General features: G+C 41.3%; 1 protein-coding gene across 1 annotated transcript in view; it reads right to left on the reverse strand.

The window, feature by feature from the left end:
- SPPL3 (signal peptide peptidase like 3) overlaps nt 1–22,063 on the reverse strand; it is an 83,215-nt gene that overhangs the window by 5,706 nt on the left and 55,446 nt on the right. Inside the window, exons 2-5 of the mRNA XM_056530313.1 lie at nt 16,687–16,764; nt 14,100–14,188; nt 9,407–9,526; nt 9,249–9,327 (exon numbers count right to left, since the gene is read on the reverse strand). Of these exons, the coding sequence (XP_056386288.1) occupies nt 9,249–9,327; nt 9,407–9,526; nt 14,100–14,188; nt 16,687–16,764 (366 nt within the window). The remainder of the gene's footprint in view (nt 1–9,248; nt 9,328–9,406; nt 9,527–14,099; nt 14,189–16,686; nt 16,765–22,063) is intronic.

The following is a 22,063-nucleotide window of genomic DNA, read 5'->3' on the forward strand; positions in this document are numbered from 1 at the left end:
ATAAAAGAAGTGATCTGATCGTTTGCTATGGGCAAGGGGTCAACATTTCCTCTGCACAGGTTTTGATAAATCTCCCTTATGTACTCCCAGAAACATAGAATATGTCAGCAGATAAGAACCATTTGGCCCATATTCTAAATCCTATCAATAGTCCCTATCTTGGAGGATAGCCTTATGCTTATCCCATGCATGTTTAGGCTTCTTCACTGAATATGCAGCTTCCAATTCAGCAGGAAGGCTATTCCATGCATCCACTACTCTCTCAGTAAAGTAATACTTCCTCATATGACATACTAACAAGTGGGTATAAGAATAATGTAAATGCAATACAGATCTAAAGTTTAAGAAGTTATGATAAGGGGTGGTATTGGGAGGCATCTTTAAAGACCTTTCTAAAGTAATTTTTTTTTATATGTGCATCATAGATCAAGACCTGGTAGCTTACCAACAAAGTACCCAATGAGTGTGCAATGGAAGTAGGAGACCTTCTGCATGCGTCCAGAAATGTTGGCAGTTCCTTGTGCACCACAAGCATCAGTAGTCGCCTGTTTCTTGTAGTTGTCATAACGCAGAACGAAGCAGAGAAGCAATCCTGGCATTACAATGTCCCCTATCCCAAGCATGGAAAAGTGACTGCCTGTAGAACTGTATATTAAAAACAACAAAATAACAAATCTTTCTAAGAATACTCAAGATGCAGTTTCATTAAATATAGCTAGATCTGGGATGCATAAGGAATGTCTCAGCAATAAAACCTTACCTGGGGAATACTAGTTTTCCAGGAAGTGATAGCCGAGGTACATCCCTTCCAACATTAGGACCAAGATGTAGCTTCCTTGATAAGACATCCAAAGGATTGTCAGCAGGTTGTGTTGCCACCTTTACCATCACATTGCTGTTAAATATGTAAGCAGAAAAGAAGACCTGCAGAGGGGATCAGAGGAGAATAAGAATTGTGCCATTCAATTATTTTTGGGCTTTTTTGCCACCATGAAACCTCCCAATGCTTCTGATGAAACGAAAATTCTCTTTTTGGCAATTCTTCAGTGTTATATTATTCAGTAATCAAAGAAAACAATCTGATCAGATAGGAGATAATATCTGAGAAATAAGAAAATTTCTGCCTTTTTTTATAGTATCGGGGGTGATTTATCAAAAACTGTGTAGAGGAAAAATGGAGCAGTTGCCCATAGCAACCAATCAGATCTCTCATTTTTAACAAGGCTTCTGAAAAGTGAAAGGAGCAATCCGATAGGTTGCTTTGGGCAACCGACCCACTCTTCCTCAGGTTTTGATAAATCTCCCCCATTATCCCTTACTTCTGCATAAAAGCTATAGATATAACTATAATATTATTTCCATCAATGCAATAGAGCAATACATTGGTTGATAAGGTGGGCAAAACATCTACCAAAGTGTCATCAGTGAAAGTCATAATGCTTATCCTGTGGATAGATGTTCTGCAAAAAAGAGAGTACCCCTTTAAAAACGCAAAATGTAAATATCTGCAGTCTTGACATCTGTTTCTTTGAAACAATACCCATACATCCAAAGACTACTTGATACATTTTATTCATAGGATTAAAAATAATTTTATTGAACATATTACGTAATAAATTAGACTTCTTAATACTAAAATTCCTTACCCAAAACACATCATATATGAGCAGCCCAGAAAGTAAGAGACAGGAAACCTTCAGGCTGGGCAGGCGGACAAAGGCAATCATTGCTACACACAGTCCCATTGCAAGGGCTGGAAAGAGAAACAGAAGTAGTGAGTTCTTAAAAAGGAAATGCATGCAATGTGCTACAACAGTTGTAATGTGCTCGATTCAGCTATAAAACGTTATAAAGCAGATGAGAAAAATTTACTGCTAAAGTTGCAAGTAACCTAAGGTCTAGAAGCCAAAAAGAAAACAGCACAAACCAAGAAGCACTATATCCATGAAAAAATATAAAGAAACTCACCATCCATGAGCAGCCAGTGGCCTGTCAGTACCCAAATAAGAACTAGCATTACAGAAAGAGAAAATGATAGCAGCTCTGCCACTGTAAAACGGCCACAGCAGCCAAAAGAAATCCTGAAAATATAAAGGGAGATGTTGGAAGATTATTGTCAGGCAATTTATACCTTCCAAATTCAGATACTGTGTGTGTATGTTTGTAGAGTGCGTGTGTGTGCAGCGTGTGTGCGTGTGCGTAGCAAGTGTGCGTGTAGCAAGTGTGCGTGTAGCAAGTGTGCGTGTGTGTGTGTGTAGCGTAGCATAGAGAGTGTGTGTTCTAAACAAGCTATGAACAAGGAATAATAGCTTTTTGTAAGAATCTTGGCTTCCGTGAATTCTTCTATACAGGTTATCAGAAAATCCTACCATGTTGCATCACATCACACCAGGGTGCACACTATAACTTAAAGATAGGGTTAGCTCTGTATCCAAGATTTTAGGGATACTAGAAAGGTGACCTACAGTATGAAGATGCCCTTGAAAATGAACTACAAACATTTCAATGACATATCTGTATGGTGGGGAAAGGAGAAACTAAATCTGTAAGCAAACTATTTGTGAACAAATTAACTCCTTAAGGACACAGTTCATTTTATCTTAGCTTTTTTTGTTTTTCTTCCAAGCTTTCTAAGAGCCAAAACTCTTATTTTTCCATCTACAGACCCATGAGGGCTTGTTTTTTGCACAACCAATAGTTCTTTGTAATCAGACCTTTTATTTTACCATAAAATTAAAGAGCAACAAAAAATATATATATTTTGTTTGTAGTTTTACGCAGTGCACTTTATGGTAAGACTGACATGTTCTAATTCTGTGGGTTAATATGACTAAAATTATACCCATGTTACAGGCTTTTCTATTACTGTACTACTAACTTTTTAAACAAAATAAGTATGTTTAAAATTGTCAAAATTGTCCTCTGATTTCCATATTATGAGGGCTTTTTTGTGCCGCATGGTACTATGCGTGATTAAGTTAAAATCAGCAATTTTTTACTTCAGTTTTTTTACCTTTATCCTGTCCACCATACTTGATCATTAACATGACATTATTTTTAACTCTTAAAATGGGAAAAGAGGGGAATTTTATTTTTGAGATCAACAGAAACAAAAGACAAATTTCCAGTCCACAAACAATCACCAGATCAGTGGCTGATTTGGTGAACAACAATATCCAGTTTAACCCCTTAACTACATCGGACGTAAATGTACGTCATGGTGCAGTGCTACTTAACGCACCATGACTTACATTTACAACACGAACATGACCGCGAGCAGCAGCCGGGTACCTGCCGGTAATGGCGGACATCAGCAATCGCACCGATGTCCGCCATTAACCCCTCAGATGCCATGATCAATACAGATCATGGCATCTGCAGCAGTTAATATGGATGATCGGACCGCCCACAGCGCTGCCGCGGGGATCCGATCATTCGTAATCGCGGCTGGAGGTCTCCTCTCCTGCCTCCAGCCGTCTTCGATCTCAGACCAGAGCAAAAGATCGCCAGATAATACTGATCAGTGCTATGCCCTATGCATAGCACTGAACAGTATTAGCAATCAAATGATTGCTATAAATAGACCCCTATGGGGAATATTAAGTGCTACCGCAGATGCCATGATCTGTATTGATCACGACATCTGAGGGGTTAATGGCGGACATCGCTGATGACTGCCATTACCGGCGGGTCCGCGGCTGCTGACAGTTGCCGACACCCGCCGTGTCTGAAGTGAGCGCAGATCCTGCACTCGCTTCACAGCTGCGCTGTAAATGTAAACATTGGCACGGTTACTGTTGGCTGCTAATTTATGCAGCAGGTGAAATTTGGTCTTTCTACCAAGGCATACATTGAAGTGTGGTGTAGCTATTTTACTTAGTTAATTTTCTACTCAGACACTAAGGGCCCTGTGGTCTGGATACTATTTAATATATGTACAACTTTTAAATAAATGTTGTTATCCTATATTCAATTATCTGAAGCACCGTCCCTTTTTTTCCCCTCTCTCTTATATATTCAGTTAATAACTATATATATTTAACCCCTTAACCCCCTTAAGGACCAGGGGTTTTTGCATTTTCGTTCTTACCTTTAAAAAATCATAACTCTCAATTTTGCACCTAAAAATCCATATGATGGCTTATTTTTTGCACCATTAATTATACTTTGCAATGACATCAGTCATTGTACCTGAAAATCTACGGCGAAACGGAAGAAAAAAAAAATAACAGACAAAATTGAAAAGAAAAAAAAAAAAAACACATTTTGTAACTTTTGGGGGCTTCCGTTTCTACGCAGTACATTTTTCGGTAAAAATGACACCTTATCTTTATTCTGTAGATCCATACGATTAAAATGATACCCTACTTATATAGGTTTGATTTTGTCGTACTTCTGGAAAAAATCATAACTACATGCAGGAAAATGTATACGTTTAAAATTGTCATCTTCTGACCCCTATAACTTTATTTTTCTGCGTATGGGGCGGTATGAGGGCCATTAACCGTGTGGTTTAAGTAATGATATATTTTTATAATTCGGACATTTACGCACGCGGCGATACCACATATGTTTATTTTTATTTACACTTTTTTTTAATGGGAAAAGGGGGGTAATTCAAACTTATTAGGGAAGGGGTTAAATGATCTTTATTCACTTTTTTTTGCAGTGTTATAGCTTCCATAGGGGGCTATAACACTGCACACACTGATCTTCTACATCGTTCAATGGTTTCTCATAGGAAACCATTGATCGATGATTTTGCCGCTTGACTGCTCATACCTGGATCTCAGGCACTGAGCAGTCATTCGGCGATTGGACAGATTGTAGGCAGGTAGGGACCATCTGGCTGTCTTGTTAGCTGTTCGGGATGCCGCGACTTCACCGAGGCGATCCCGAACAGCTCCCTGAGCTAACCGGCAAAGTTTTAGTTTCACTTTAGGGGCAGCGATCAACTTTGAATGCAGTGTCTAAAGGGTTAATAGCGCGCGGCACCGCGATCAGTGCTCTGCGCTATTAGCCACGGGTCCCAGCCGTTGTTAGAGCGGACTCATGACGTATCGGTACGTCATGGGTCCTGTAGGGGTTAAGGACCAAGCCCATTTTCACCTTAGTGGTCAGATGTGCAAAAAATGCTCTGATCCTTGTCACTTTAAGCATTAATAACTCTGGGATGCTTTTACTTATTCTGATTCAGAGAATGTTTTTTCGTGACACATTCTACTTTGTTCGTGGTAATTTTTTGTCGATACTTGCATCATTTCTTGGTGAAAAATTCCAAAGTTTTATGAATCTCTCTGCTAATAAGGAAAATGGATATTCCAAATAAACTATATAGTGATTCACATATACAATATATCTACTTTATGTTTCCATCATAAAGTTGACATGTTTTTACTTTTGGAAGACATCAGAGGGCTTCAAAGTTCAGCAGCAATTTTCCAATTTTTCACAAAATTTTCAAAATCGGAATGTTCAGTTTTGAAGTGGATTTGAGGGGTCTTCATATTAGAAATACCCCATAAATGACACCAATATAAAAAACTGCACCCCTCAAATTATTCAAAATGACATTCAGAAAGTGTGTTAACCCTTTGTGTTTCACAGGAATAGCAGCAATGTGAAGGAGAAAGTCCAAATCTTCATTTTTTTTTTTACACTCATGTTCTTGTAGACCCAGTTTTTAAATTTTACAATGGCCAATAGGAGAAAAAGCCCCCCAAAATGTGTAACCCAATTTCTCTCGAGTAAGGAAATGCCTCATATGTGTATGTAAAGTGTTTGGCGGCGCAGTAGAGGGCTCAGAAGGGAAGAAGCAACAACGGGATTTTGGAGAGTGAATTTTGTTGAAATGGTTTTTGGGGGCATGTCACATTTAGAAAGCCCCTATGGTGCTAGAACAGCAGAAAACCCTCCACATGGCATACTATTTTGGAAACTACACCCCTCAAGGCACGTAACAAGAGGTCCAGTGAGCCTTAACACCCCACAGGTGTTTGACGACTTTTCATTAAAATCGGATTTGTAAATGAAAAATAAAATAAAATTTTCACTAAAGAGCAATTTTTGTTCCCCAAATTTACAATTTTTGCGAAGGGTAATGGTTGAAAATGCCCCCAAAAATTTGTAACCCCATCTCTTCTGACTATGGAAATACCCCATGTTAGGACATAAAATGCTCTGCGGGCGAACTACAATGCTCAGAAGAGAAGGAGTCACATTTGGCTTTTGGAAGGCACTTTTTGCTGAAATGTTTTTTTGGGGGGCATGTCCCATTTAGGAAGCCCCTATGGTGCCAGAACAGCAAAATAAAAGAAAAGTCGGATGTGTAAATGAAAACAAAATAATAATTCTCACTAAATTGCTGGTTTTTCTACAAATTTTACATTTTTACAAGGGGTAATAGAAGAAACAGGGTTACAAATTTTGGGGGCTATTTTCTCCTATTACCCCTGGAAAAACCAGCATTTTAGTGAGAATTTTTGTATTTTTTTCATTTACACATCCGACTTTAACGAAAAGTCATCAAACACCCGTGAGGTGTTAAGGATCACTGTACCCCTTGTTACATTTCTTGAGGGGTGTAGTTTCCAAAATAGTATGCCATGGGTTTTTTTTTTTTCTCTTTTATTTTGCTGTTTTGGCACCATAGGGGCTTCCTAAATGCGACATGCCCCCCAAAAACCATTTCAGCAAAATTTGCTTTCCAAAAGCCAAATGTGACTCCTCTTCTGAGCATTGTAGTTTGCCCGCAGAGCATTTTGTGTCCACACATGGGTTATTTCCATACTCAGGAGAAAATTACCCCCAAAATTTTAACCCCGTTTCTTCAGAGAATGGAAATACCCCATGTGTGGACGTCAAGTGCTCTGCTGGCACACTACAATGCTTTTAGAAGGAATTTGTTTGTAAACGCATATGGCCCCCGACTTCCATTCCAAAGCCCCCATGGTCCCAGAACAGTGGACCCCCCCATGTGACCCCATTTTGGAAAGAATTTAATAAGGGGTGCAGTAAGTATTTACACCCAACTGGCATTTGACAGATCTTTGGAACAGTGGGCTGTGCAAATGAAAAAATTACATTTTTCATTTTCACGGACCACTGTTCCAAAAAATCTGTCAGACACCTGTGGGGCGTAAATGCTCACTATACCCCTTATTACATTACATGAGGGGTGAAGTTTCCAAAATGGAAACTACACTACACTACATGTGTGTGTGTGGGGGGGGCATTGTTCTGGCACTATGGGGGCTTTGTAAACACACGTGGCCTTCAATTCCGTACAAATTCTCTCTTCAAAAGCCCAATGGCGCTCCTTCTCTTCTGAGCATTGTAGTGCACCCACAGAGCACTTTACATCCACATATGGGAAATGTTCTTACTCAGAAGAAATGGAGTTACAAATTTTGGGGGCCTTTTTCCCTATTTTCCCTTGTAAAAATGAAAAATTTAGGGCCACACCAGCATTTTAGTGAAATTTTTTTTTATTTGCCCTTCTAACCTCTTAAGGACGCGCGGCGTACCTGTACGCCCTGCACCCGGTCCCGGTATTTAAAACTGGGTGACACCGCATCATACCGGGTCGGTACCGGTGGCTTATGATAGCCGGGACCCTTGGCTAATAGCGCGCGGCACCGATTGTTGTGCCGCGCGCTATTAACCCTTTAGACTCGGCTATCAAAGTTGATCGGCGTGTCTAAAATGAAAGTAAAAGTTTCCCGGCAGCTCAGTCGGGCTGATCGGGACTATCACGATAAAATCCCCTTACCCTGCTCCGTCACGTCCGATCTGCGTTTGATTGCTCCAAGCCCGAGCTACAGGCTTGAGCAATCAACCCCCTATAACGCTGATCCATGCAAAACTATGGCTTTGCAGGGATCAGTGTAAAAGATCTGTGTGTGCAGTGTTATAGCCCCCTATGGGAGCGAAAAAAAAAAAGAAGTTAATAAAGGTCATTTAACCCCTTCCCTAATAAATGTTTTAATCACCCCCTTTTCCCATAAAAAAAAAAAAAAGAAAACTGTAAATAAAAATAAACATGTGGTATCGCCGCGTGCGGAAATGTCCGAACTATAAAAATATATTGTTAATTAAACCGCACGGTCAATGGCGTACGCACAAAAAATTCAAAAATAGCGTATTTTTGGTCACTTTTTATATCATGAAAAAAATGAATAAAATGCGATCATAAAGTCTGATCAATACAAAAATTGTACCGATACAAGTTTCAGAATACTGCACAAAAAATGAGTCCTCATACCAGGCCGTATACAGAAAAATTAAAAAGTTATAGGGGTCAGAAAATGAGCATGTAGTTATGATTTTTTTTCAGAAGTACGACAAAATCAAAACCTATATAAGTAGGGTATCATTTTAATCGTCTGGACCTACAGAAGATAAGGTGTCATTTTTACTGAAAAATGCACTGCGTAGAAACGAAAGCCCCCAAAAGTTACAAAATAACATTTTTTTTTCAATTTTGTTGCACAATGAATTTGTTTTCCGTTTCACCGTGGATTTTTTGGTAAAATGACTAATGTCACTGCAAAGTAGAATTGGTGGTGCAAAAAATAAGCCATCATATGGAATTTTATGTGCAAAATTGAAAGAGTTATGATTTTTAGAAGCTGCTTGCCGACATAGATATCAGCAGTCACCCCGGTCCGGTCCCCGCCCAGTGGGGACCGAAATTCCCACGGGCGTACAGGTATGCCCTATGTCCTTAAGTACCAGGGCGTCAGGGCGTACCTGTAGTCCCTAAGTGGTTAAGGCCAAAATGGGCTGTGTCCTTAAGGGATTAAACTAAGTGGCAATATTTTGTAAACAAATAATCAGTTGTGCCAAGTCCCTGGTGCCCAGGGCATACCTGTACGCCCAGTGTGCTCTAGAAGTTAAAGGGGTAGGGGATAAGATGTCTGATCGTGGGGGACCTGCCGCTTGAGACCCCCGTGATCTCCCTGCTGCACCAGGCATTTGTTTAGAGCGCCGGAGGCTTGACACTTCACGGCTATGCACTGCTCGTGACGTGATGGTCATGCCCCCCTAAATGCAAGCCTATGGGAGGGGGCATGACAGACGTCACTCCCCCTCGCATAGACTTGCATTGAGGAGGGCGTGACTGATGTCACGAGCAGGCGTGGCTGTGACGTAACAAGCCTCCCTTTTGATAGGGAATAAGATATCTAGGGGCAGAGTAGTCCTTTAAAGTAAATTCAATTGTATACAATTTATTAACGCATACTCACTTATTCTGAGGAGAGCATGGCCGGGTTAAATACTGGCACATAGGGAGCAAGAGAAATGCAAATGCTATTGTTGCAAGAACTGAAAGAGAAATGGAACATTAGTTTCTTTTTTTTATCAACTCTGTTAAACTCTTACTCAGAACAAGAAAAATACTCACCTGCAGTGCATATAGTGAACACCACTTGAACAGAGTCAAAGAAGAAGAACATGACCAGAAGAGACACTGAGGCTCCAATAGGAAGGAACAAAGCCTGAGTAGAGTCAATAGTCTGGATACCTGTAGAAGAACAAGCTTGTTACATTCCCACAATGGATTCATGATCTTTCACACATTCCTAACTCTTCCTGCTGTACTACAGCAACTGATCACATCTCTATATTTCTGTAGGTCTTTTCAAGCTGTTCAACAGAGGGAATAACTTGCCTTGTTGCTGAAGTTTAGAATGCATTTACAATAGACTGATATACAGGTCACTATCTGTAGACCACTACATCTAAATTACTGCATAAAACACAACTACACAATAATGTGTGAACAGACCCCAACAGCTATAGTGTATTTGCTACAGGTAGAGAAATCTTGTGATATAACATATTAGTAAAGCTGCAGACTGGATGAATGTGTCAATGAAAATGAAAAATTGCACAAGGCTCAAACAAAGTGGCATTGTTTTACCTTATTTTATTTGGCTTTTACAACAAACGACAATATAAATACAGATTATTTTGACACACCCATTTATCTCTGAACAGATAAGGTAAAAATTATAATCATCTGAGTAATGCTTATTTTGTTTCCTGCCAGTCTGCCCCTTTCAGGACAACCCCTTTAACCCCTTAAGGACCCAGCCCATTTTCACCTTAAGGACCCAGACATTTTTTGCACATCTGACCACTGTCACTTTAAGCATTAATCACTCTGGGATGCTTTTACTCTTCATTCAGATTCCAAGAAAGTTTTTTCGTGACATATTCTACTTCATGTTAGTGGTAAAATTTTGTCCATACTTGCATCATTTCTTGGTGAAAAATTCCAAACTTTGATGAAAAATTTTAAAATTTAGCATTTTTTTAAGCTCTCTGCTTATAAGGAAAATGGATATTCCAAATATATTCTATATGTGAATCAATATATAATTTGTCTACTTTATATTTGTATTATAAAGTTGACATGTTTTTACTTTTGGAAGACATCAGAGGGCTTCAAAGTTCAGCAGCAATTTTCCGATTTTTCACAAAATTTTCAAAATCAAAATTTTTCAGGGACCAGTTCAGTTTTTAAGTGGATTTGAAGGGCCTTATTAGAAATACCCCATAAATTACCCCATTATAAAAACTGCACCCCTCAAAGTATTCAAAAAGTTTGTTAACCCTTTAAGTGTTTCACAGGAATAGCAGCAAATTGAAGGCAAAAATTCAAAATCTTCATTTTTTTACACTAGCATGTTCTTGTAGACCCAGTTTTAGAATTTGTACAAGGGGTAAAAGGAGAGGAATCTTCGAAAAATTTGTTTTGTTTTTGGGGGGGGGGGGGGGGGGGGACGTCACATTTAAGAAGCCCCTATGCTGCTAGAACAGCAAAAAAAAAGAAAAACACATGGCATACTATTTTGGAAACTACACCCCTCAAGGAACTTAACAAGGGGTACAGTGAGCCATAACACTATACAGGTGTTTGAAGACTTTTCGTTAAAGTTGGATGTGTAAATTTGAATTTTTTCACCAAAATGCTCGTTTTCCCCCAAATTTTAAATTTTTACAAGTGGTAATAGGAGAAAATTCCCCCCAAAATTTGTAACCCCATCTCTTCTGAGTCTGGAAATACCCCATGTGTGGACGTCGAGTGCACTGCGGGCCAACTACAATGCTCAGAAGAGAAGGAGTCACATTTGGCTTTTGGAAAGCAAGTTTTGTTGAAATGTTTTTTTTTTTTTTTGGGGGGGGGGGGGGGGCATGTTGCATTTACGAAGTCTCTATGGTGCCAGCAAAGCAAAAAAATAAAAAATAAAACATGGCATACTATTTTGAAAACTACACCCCTCAAGGAACGTAACAAGGGGTACAGTGAGCCTTAACACCCCACAGGTGTCTGACATATTTTCGCTAAAGTTGGACGTGAAAATGAAAAATTTTATTTTTTTTTCCACTAAAATGCTGGTCTTACCCCAAATGGTTTCATTTTCACAAGGGGTAATAGGAGAAAAAGCCTCCCAAAATTTGTAACCCCATTTCTTCTTAGTATGGAAATACCCCATATGTGGATGTAAAGTGCTCTGCGGGTGAACTACAATGCTCAGAAGAGAACTTTTGGAGAGAGAATTTGATTGGAACAGAAGTCAAGGGCCTTGTGAGTTTACAAAGTCCCCGTGGTGCCCATTTTGGAAACTACACCCCTCACAATTTAATAAGGGGTGCAGTGAGCATTTACACCCCACTGGCATTTGTCAGATCTTTGGAACAGTGGGCTGTGCAAATGAAAAGTTTAATTTTTCATTTTCACGGACCACTTTTCCAAAAATCTGTCAGACACCTGTGGGGACTAAATGCTCACTGTACCCCTTAATACATGAGGGGTGTAGTTTCCAAAATGGGGTCATATGTGGGGTGGGACCACAGCTCTGGCCCTATAGGGGCTTTGTAAACATGCACGGCCTTCAATTTCTGACACATTCTCTTGCCAAAAGCCCAAATGGCGCTCCTCCTCTTCTGAGCATTGTAGTGCACCGCAGAGCTTTTTACATCCACATATGGGGTATGTTCTTACTCAGAAGAAATGGGGTTACACATTTTGGGGGGGGGGGGCTTTTTCCTACTCTCCCTTGTGAAAATGAAACATTTAGGGTAACACCAGCATTTTAGTGAAAAATATTTTTCCTTTGATTTTCACATCCAACTTTTAACGAAAATTCGTCAAACACGTGTGGGGTGTTAAGGCTCCCTTTACCCCTTGTTACATTCCGTGAGGGGTGTAGTTTCCAAAATGTGGATATTTATTGTTTTGCATTTATGTCAGAACCGCTGTAAAATCAGCCACCCCTGTGCAAATCACCAATTTAGCCCTCAAATGTACATGGCACACTCACTCCTGAGCCTTGTTGTGCGCCCGCAGAGCATTTTACATTCACATATGGGGTATTTCCGTACGCAGGAGAAATTGCATTACAAATTTTGGGGGTCTTTTTTACTTTTACCGCTTGTGAAAATGAAAAGTATGGGGCAATACCAGCTGTTGCAAAACTAAAACTCCCAGCATGCACTGACAGACCATAAATGCTGGGAGTTGTAGTTATGCAACAGCTGGAGGCACATTGGTTGCGCAACACAGAGTTTGTTACTTAACTCAGTGCTTTGCAACCAGTGTGCCTCCAGCTGTTACAAAACTATAACTCCCAGCATGTACAGTCTCAGGGCATGCTGGGAGTTGTATTTTTGACACAGCTGGAGGCACACTGGTTGGGAAACACTGAATTAGGACACAAACTGTTTCACAACCAATGTGTCTCCAGCTGTTGCAAAACTGCAACACAGCATGCATTGATAGTATAAGGGTATGCAGAGAGTTGTAGATTTGCAACAGCTGGAGGCACACTGCTTCAACTCCCACCATGCCCTTTGGTAGTCTGTGCATTCTGGGAGTTGTAGTTATGCAACAGTTGGATGCACACTTTCATAGAAAAAAATGTGCCTCCAGCTGTTGCATAACTACAGCCCCCAGCATGCACAGACTACCAAAGGGCATGCTGGGAGTTGTAGTAGGAACTCCAGCTGTTGCAAAACTACAAATCCCAGCATGCCCTTTGGCTTTGCATGCAGAGAGTTGTTGCTAAGCAATAGCAGGTGAACAGGCCTCACCTTCTGCTGTATCCTGCCGCCTGCACCGCCAGGGCCATCGCCGCTGCTGCCACCGGGACCACCACCACTGTTCCTGAGGGGACCATCGCCGGACGAGGGAAAGATAGGAGACCCCCGCTGGCCCCGATCGCCGCCCAGCAGGACAGTGATTGATCGGTTCCAAACGATAAATCACATGATCGTGCGGTGGCACCCCTGCTACCTCACCCCTGCTGGGTAAGGGTGAATGGGGCTGTCTCGGACAGTCCCATTCACCCTTTTTCCCGGGTCACCAGAGACCCGAATTGCCGGTCTAAATTGAACAGCGATTTGTGCAATTGCCGACATGGGGGGAGGGCTCTCAGGACCCCCCTGGGCATTTGCACGGGATAAAGGTACGCCCTGGGTCTTTCACTACCTGGAAGTCAGGGTGTACCCATATGCCCTGGGTCCTTAAGGGATTAAGCTACAACAACAGAGCAAACAAATCGGATATGATTGTATAATGGCCCAAACCATAGCCCCATGCCATTCTTTACTGGCATTTTAGGCTCAGTGGCAGTTTTTCAAAATTGCAGCATGCTCAGGGTTTGAAGTTGTTTTTTGTTTTTCTCCTAAAACATTATGGCGTTTTGTCCAACATGATTCCATTGGTGGGGGGAAAAAAAAAAAGAACACGAAAAAACCTGCCATGTGTGCATGTATGTTGGAAGTTTTTCTCACAATTTGTCCCCACATTCTTCAATAGAAAACCTTAAGTGGGAAAAATGCAGGGAATAAAAACACCAAATAAAGAACCCTATATACTAATATCAACTATGTTTGAAAGAAAAAGGCTACCAAAATTGCATCATGGAGGAGAAAAATGAAGGGGCAGTTTTCTATGGCTTTTTATTTAGGCCAAAAAGTTGTTTGTGTCCATAGCCTGAGATGCAGTCATTTAAATGGCACTGGACTGAGTAGAAGTGGTCTGATATTATAAAATTACACTGGGGACACACGCTTAAGTCATATCTTACTATTATTGGTACTGTTCCCACTGAATGCTCCTGGAGAGCCACTACCGTCCTTCTCTTTGTCTTGATTTTCAAAGTCCATGTTAAGAGACCTAGAAAGGAAGAAGAAAACTACTTAAAGCCAGCAAGCTTTCTGAAATCACAAAAAAAAAAAAATGGCCGCCATTTATCATTGTAGGTGTAAGTTAAGCATTTTTCTACACTTTTGTTGTGTGTGCTGGTAATGTGTAGCAGCACCAAATTTATTAAATGGTCACAGAGTATTTGATAAATTTTGTGCAGGTCACATTTTCTGAAATTTCTCTCTTCACATACACCAGAGAGCTAAGCCAAGTGTGGGCTGGTGTAGTTTAAGAGACTTCTCAGTGGTTTTGCACCTTTTTTGGGCCTTTTCACGAAAAGGCGCAGTTCATAAAACCCTTCCATATTATGTGTATTGCCAAAATCAGTGGACTACAACTCAATCAGCAGAAATGTGTAAACCAAAAGGCGCAAAAAAAAATGTGCAAATAAACCCTGCTTGAGCTTTTTTTGCACCTTTTCTAGACACAAAAAACAGTCTAAAGGCAATGATAAATGTCGGCCCATATATTCAAGCAGATTCATCATTTAGTCTTCTAGGGTGTATTCGCATGTACAGTATCCTGCGCATATCTGATGCTGCAGACTTCATTGTAAACTAAATGACTGCACATGGCATTTAATTTGCAGCTTCAGACATGTGCAGGATACTGTACATGTGAATACACAGGAGCAGCCAAGAATGTTGCTGGTATCCAACTGCAACAGCCAGGACTGGACAGAGGCAGTGTTTGACTAGCATGCCTGTCAGTGGTACACTGACAGACATAGTAGACTGCAGATCAGATCTGTACTGCAGTGTATTATGTGAAGATTATCCAGACTCCCAGTAAGACAAAATTAAAGTCAAACTTACATAAGCAAAAATAAAAAACACACATTCCCCATTTTCTCCCTTATAAATGAAGCAGTTAAAAGGGAACAGTGCTAACGGTGTCCATAACAATCTGGGCTAAAAGATTATCACATTATTTAAAGGGTTACTCTGCTACCCGGCTACCGGAACATTGAGTTCCTGAATGCAGTGTGCAGGCTTCCGTGTTCACGCCGCCCCCATCGTGACACCACGCCCAGTCATGTGACATCAAGTCCCATCCGCCTCAATGCAAGTCTATGGGAGGGGGCATGACGGCCGTCACGCCCCCTTCCCATAGACTTTCATTGAGGGGGCTGGCCGTGACATCACGGGGGGGGGCGTGAGCGTGGAAGCCTGCACACAGCATTCATAAACTCAATATTCCGGACGCTGGGGAGCGGAGTAACCTTTTAAGCTACACAGTGAACACCATTAAATAAAAAAAAATAAAGTTGCCAAAATTACTTTTTGTTCATCCTGCCTCCATCATGACCAAAAATATAAAATTGATCAAAATGTCACGTGTACCAAATAAATAAATAAAATAATTGTGCCTCCACATTTTCACCAAAAGGGGTACTCTAGTGGAAATCCATTAATTTAAATCCACTGGTGCCAGAAAGTTAGATTTTTAAATTGCTTCTATTACAAATCTTAATCCTTCCAGTACTTAGCTGCTGCATACTACAGAAAGTTCTTTTCTTTTTGAATTTATTTTCTGTCTGTCCACAATGCTCTCTGCTGACACCTCTGTCCGTGTCAGGAACTGTCTGAGCATGATCAATTCCCCATAGCAAACCTATCCTGCTTTGCACAGTTCCTGACACAGACCGAGGTGTCAGCAGAGAGCACTGTGGACAGAGAAGAAATTCAAAAAAAACTCTCTCTGATAAGTACTGGAAGGATTAAGATTTTTAAATGAAGTAATTTACAAATCTGTATAACTTTCTGGCACTATTTGATGTAAAATAAATTGTTTTTGTTACCCCTTTAATAAACTAAAGCATTGGTTCTCAACCTTTTTGGCGACTGTACCCCCAAATGCTCAAAGTATGTCCCCCGGATCACCGCCCCCATATTAATCCCCTTGTGCAAATAATCCCCTCCCTGATCCCCTTTTGCCATAATCCCACCTCTCTCTTCCCCCCCCCCCCCTTAATGCCTTGTGCTATTATTCTCCCCCCATAAAATCATTGTTGCTTGAATGCATCCTAAGATTACATGTCATTTTTGTGAAATGGGGCTTGGTCACCTAAGGCCAAAAGGAATTAAAAAGGTTGTCCAGCAGGATTTAAAAAATAAAAAAAAAACACCTCACTGTTTGGCTAAACTGGTATTTCGTGTGGAACAAGACAGAACCATGCAATGGTAATCAGTAAGTAAGTGATGAGTGACAGAACAAATCAAACAGGTCACTTTCTTTCAACTTAGCCTGACCATTTAATTGAAAAAATATATAAAATAAAAAACACACACACATAACTCCCTAAGGGTAGGGTCATAGATCCCCAAATTAGCTGCATATTTTCTGCAGCTGATTTTGCTAACCATTGACTTCAATGGGTATGAAAGTACACGTCAGCAAATAAGCAGACCCTACACTAATAAGAAGTAATGAAACTAAAAATGTAATTTTTATGTTGAAACACAAACCTGAAGCTGCCATAGACTATGAGAAGGATTGAAATAAGGAACGTGGAGACTTGACTGGAATCCACCAAGGAGTATGCCCTGTGAAGAGAACAGAAAGCACAGTTCAGTATCAACTTATGACAAAACTATTTAAGTGTTACCAACAGTAGGTCTTCTCCAGAAATCGTGTTGCTGTCAACAACACTTCCACTCAGTCTACACCAATTTTCTTCCACAAGTTTTTAAGTGCTTACTGATTTATCACACATTTTAATACAATTACCAGAAAATGTATAATCCTGTAATACAAAATACATACTTTTCAATAGTCCTGCACCTCTATTTAGACAAACTGTAGACAAATTTGACAGCATATGGGTATCTTCACACAATGTATTTTGCTGTATATTTTCTGAAGCCGATGTGTTCATTTTCAGCTGTTTATTTCATCATTGACTTACCAGCAAAAAACATAAGCAGCAGAAAAAGTAGTAGAAAATAATAAGAAAAAAAAGCAGCTTAAAATCCGCAGAAAAACATTCACACAGAGTTATTTGTGCGGAATGTCTGCCAGAAAACGCATGGACATTCCGCACATTTGAAGAAACATCTGCTGTTGAAATTCCATCGTGTGAACCGTGCAGAAGCGGAATATTCTTAAAGATAAGATTTTATGTTGAACCAACACTTATTTGCATCCGTTTAACATAAACGAGTGTTAAACCTGTGTTTTCCAAAACAGTGTGCCTCCAGCTGTTGCAAAACTAATTTCCAGCATGCAAAGACTGTCTTTGGCTATCCAGGCATGATGGAAGTTGTTTTGCAACAGCTGGAGACACACCCTGTGGAAAACACTGTGTTAAACATACAGTATCTCACATGAGTACACCCTTCCCATTTTTCCAAATGTTTTGTTATATCTGAGGAAATGACCCTCTGCTACACTGTAAGGTAGTGAGTGCACAACCTGTATAACTGTTTAATGTTTGTGTATGTGTCCCCTCAAAATAACTCACAGACATTAATGTCTAAGGGTACGTTCACACGAGCGGCTCCCCAGCAAATATTACGTTGCGGATCCGCCGCTGAAGGACCGTTGTATGCTGCCTTTACAGGTGCCTGCTCAGAGGGTCATCACGGCTGCTCTCGGCCTAGCTCAGGGAGCAGGGGTAGCGGCCGCGATGTGTGAGAGTACACCGCGCATGCGTGGCAACTCGCACATCGCTGAAGTGTATCTGCTCGTGGCGGTATATTGCCGCTCCCAGCAGGAACATCTAAAGGCACTCTGTAGGGGTCTTTTAGCGGCAGATCTGCAGTGTAAAATACGCAGTGGATCCGCTCGTCTGAACGTACCCTAAACCTTGGCAACAAAAAGTTTTTGCAAATTATCATGCCATTTAAAAGTAGGGATCAACTGCATTCATTTAGCTTCGACCTGGAGATGTGGACTGGAGACCAGGGCATTAGATTGGTGTACAAAATGGAAACTTTTGGCCCTGGACTGCGGTCTTAGAATCCCTATCAGTGGGTAGCAGAAAAGAGAAACTTTTAGAGAATAACAAAATTTAAGGTAACAATAGAAAACAGTTTAACGTAGCTGGGATTCTTGACCTAGGTCACACACACCTGGAGAAAAAATGGACAAGGACTTGGACATGAGCCTATATACTATGACCAGAAATAGGGCATCGAAATGTAGTGGGAGTAAAACCTGGTCACCTCCAGGGGCGCTCTAAGACAGAACAAAGAGAAAGGGAGTATAAGAACTAAAACTAAATTGTGTTCAGAGTTGGGTATGGGGTTCATCATTTACCCAGAATCCCTGAAAATGTAGCTGGCTGGCAATGTAGACTAAAAATCTGGGAGGGCTGCACCCACTAATTGTTTGGGATGTTGAACAGTGCACTCTATTCTTTCTAAACTCTAGGTGTATGGGGAGGTCTGAGAAGTATCTTTAAGAAAATAAGAACATTTAGGTAAAAATAATCAGTTTATACAAGTTTATCCTTCCCACAAAAGGAGAGAGGAAAAGATTTCCATAGTCTTAGGTTTGCCTTGAGAAGGTGGGGGGGGGGGGGGGGGTATTTAAGACTATATAAAATGGAATTCCTTAAATGGGCACTGTACAAAAAAACTTTTAAAATGTTGTAAACCTTTCTAACATACTTTAAGAAAATTTTATTTCCTTTTTATAGAATTCATAGATTATAAAATCATGGCTTTTTCCAAGCTGAAGCACAGGCAAAGACAAAGTCCAGTAAGTGAGGGTGGGCTAGCACTCCTCTGTGTCCGATAGGACAGGGGAGGGCACAGAGGAGTGCTTTCAGACAGGAGAGAGGGCACAGAGGAGCGCTACCAGACAGGAGAGAGGGCACAGAGGAGCGCTATCAGACAGGAGAGGGCACAGAAGAGCACTATCAGACAGGAGAGAGCACAGAGGACCGCTATCAGACAGGAGAGAGCACAGGGGAGTGCTATCAGACAGGAGAGAGCACAGTGGAGTGCTATCAGACAGGAGAGAGCACAGGGGAGTGCTAGCCCACCCTCACTTAAGTGAAAAGATGTACAACATATACATCTTTTTAAAATCTGAAAGTGCCCATTTAAATTTGTGGAGATTATAGGGCTGGGCAGTATACCGGTTCATACCGAATACCGAAATTTTTGGGCTGCACGATATGAATTTTTCCCATACCGCAATACCGGTTTGGCCCCTCCCCCTTGGGATTGAATTATCAGCTCATGTTACCCGCCAGCGCTGTTCTGCTCTCCCCCCCCCCCCCCCCAATCAGCCCAGCGTGGTGCTACTCACATGTGTCACCCCCAAGCACTGCCTTCCTCTTTGTTGGGGGCCGCCGGCGCTGGAACTCACTGTACGCCAGTGGTCTCCAACCTGCGGACCTCCAGTTGTAGCAAACCTACAACTCCCAGCATGCTCGGACAGCCAACGGCTGACCGGGCATGCTGAAAGTTGTAGTTTTGCAACAGCTGGAGGTCCGCAGGTTTGAGAACACTGCTGTACGCTGTATCCCTATGCCCGGGCTGCAAAAGATAAAGAAAATAAAGTTACCTACGTTGGGGCCTTACGCTGGGGACTGGAACGTCGGACAGCCGTCAGCCTATCACCAGCTGCAGCGATGTCCCGCCACGGCCAGTGATAGGCTGAGCCCACTGTCATGTAAGAAGCCGGCTTCTTACATGACAGTGGGCTCAGCCTATCATTGGCTGGGGCGGTACATCACGCCGGCCGGTGATAGGCTGATGGCTGTCCGACGTTCCAGTCCCCAGCGTAAGGCCGACGTAGGTAAGTTAAAGTTTATTTTCTTTATCTTTTGCAGCCCGGGCATAGGAAAACAGCATACAGCAGTGGTCTCCAACCTGCGGACCTCCAGCTGTTGCAAAACTACAACTCTCAGCATGCCCGGACAGCCGTTGGCTGGAGGTCCGTAGGTTGGAGACCACTGGCGTACTGTGAGTTCCAGCGCCAGCGGCCTCCAACAAAGAGGAAGGCAGTGCTTGCGGGTGACACATGCGAGTAGTACCACGCTGGGCTGATAGTTAATTGGGGGGGGGGGGGGGAGCAGAACAGCGCTGGGGGGGTAACATGATTTGGTGGGGGGAGCAGAACATCGCTCGCAGGTCACATGATTCGGGGTGGGGGGGGGTGAGAAAAATACTGTTATATACTGTGGAACTGCCCTAAGTTACAAAAATACCGTGATACACATATTTGGTCATACTGCCCAGCTCTAGGAGATTATAATCCCCACATAGTTAAGAGGAAACTATAGTGATGCCAAAGATATATCCAAGATACACAGGACTTTTGCTGTTTTTTAAGAAGGCTGAAATAAGAGCCAAAGTTTATTGATGGACATGGCCAAGGGTAGGTTATACATTGGGTCTGCCATGAAGAGGACCATGTCATCCACATAGTCCTACACAGTCTTCATGGGGTCCTATTTGAATACCCTTAGGCTAAGATGCTCCACTGGCCACCAAGCTTACATACCAATCAACATATGGTGAAAGCTGGTAAATCTATAGATCTTTTATTAGCACTGTCCACTTTTACGTTCTGTCAACTAAAAGCAAAAAGATATCCACAATGCACAAATGTGTGTTGAATACCATAATGTGTATTGGAATTATACCCAACATGTAAATATGTAATGCATAAACAACACTTATCCCATACATACGTTTAAAAAAACAAAAAAAAACTAAACCAAAATTAGATTTTTGTAACTTTGGGAGCAAGCAAACACAAGCCCTCAAATAAAGAGGAAACTTGTAAAACCAGATCTGTCAAAATCCTGAGATAGATCTGCACCTGTGTTATTCAGATTACCTACTATTAGGCTGCTAGACCCGTCCTTCTCCAGTCAAAAATAAAAACGGACTTTAAATAAAAACGGACAATAAAGGATGCAAAGGGATGTTATCCGTTTGGATCAGTTATTGTTCAGTTAATAAACCAAAAATGTAAAAAAATTTGTTTTTTGTTCTGAACATGCTCAGAAGTAAAAACGGATTGAAAAAAACAGATGCAAACGGATGACATTAAAGGCTCATCTGTTAAAAATACTTCACTGTATCCGTTTTTTCTTCCTTTTTTATGACTGGAGAAAAAATAGCGCATGTAGTCTGTTCTCCTGTGTATGAAAAAGAAAAACGGAAACGAGCGCAAACGCGTGCAAATGGATGTGAAAGGATTGTAAAAAAAAATTCCATTGACTTCAATGGGATAATTTTGCAACTGTTTGTAACCAGTTTACAAGCAGCAACAACGGAACCTAAACGGGGGGGAAACTGGGACAGACTGAACGCACCCTTACATTACACAACCTCAAGCTCACAACTTGGCAGACATTATTTCCAAAAATAAACAACAATTTAAAAAAAAAAAAAAAAAACTGGTCAGACCTGTTGTGCAGCACAACCTGAAGAGCAAGCAATAGTGACTGAAAAGAGACAAGTTAGACATTACTTTTCTACTTTACTGAGTCTTCAGATGCCAGAAACAAAAGGGCATAGGATACACTATATACCTCCTGCCTCTACTGATATATTATCAGTCTGCTGTCATGTCCTATGTCCTCATCCTACACAATGCCTTTATCCACTGTGAATGAGCAACACATGCAGACTAAACCCTGCGGAATATACCTTCTGTTACCCACAGCAAACGTGGGGCCCACCAAATATTTAGCACTTTGGCGATAAACAAGCACTTATGGTTGATACTATGTTAATAAATTTGCAACAAAAAAAAGTTCTGTAGGTTGGCAGGATGATGCTTGACTACAGCTTCCACCCACATAAATGCTATGCAGACTACGTCTACCATTCAAGACAAAAGCACCACCCAACCCTGTCTCTGAACGCAACACAGGCC

This window comes from Hyla sarda, chromosome 1 (assembly GCF_029499605.1).
Source record: "Hyla sarda isolate aHylSar1 chromosome 1, aHylSar1.hap1, whole genome shotgun sequence".
NCBI classification, from domain to species: Eukaryota; Metazoa; Chordata; class Amphibia; order Anura; family Hylidae; genus Hyla; species Hyla sarda.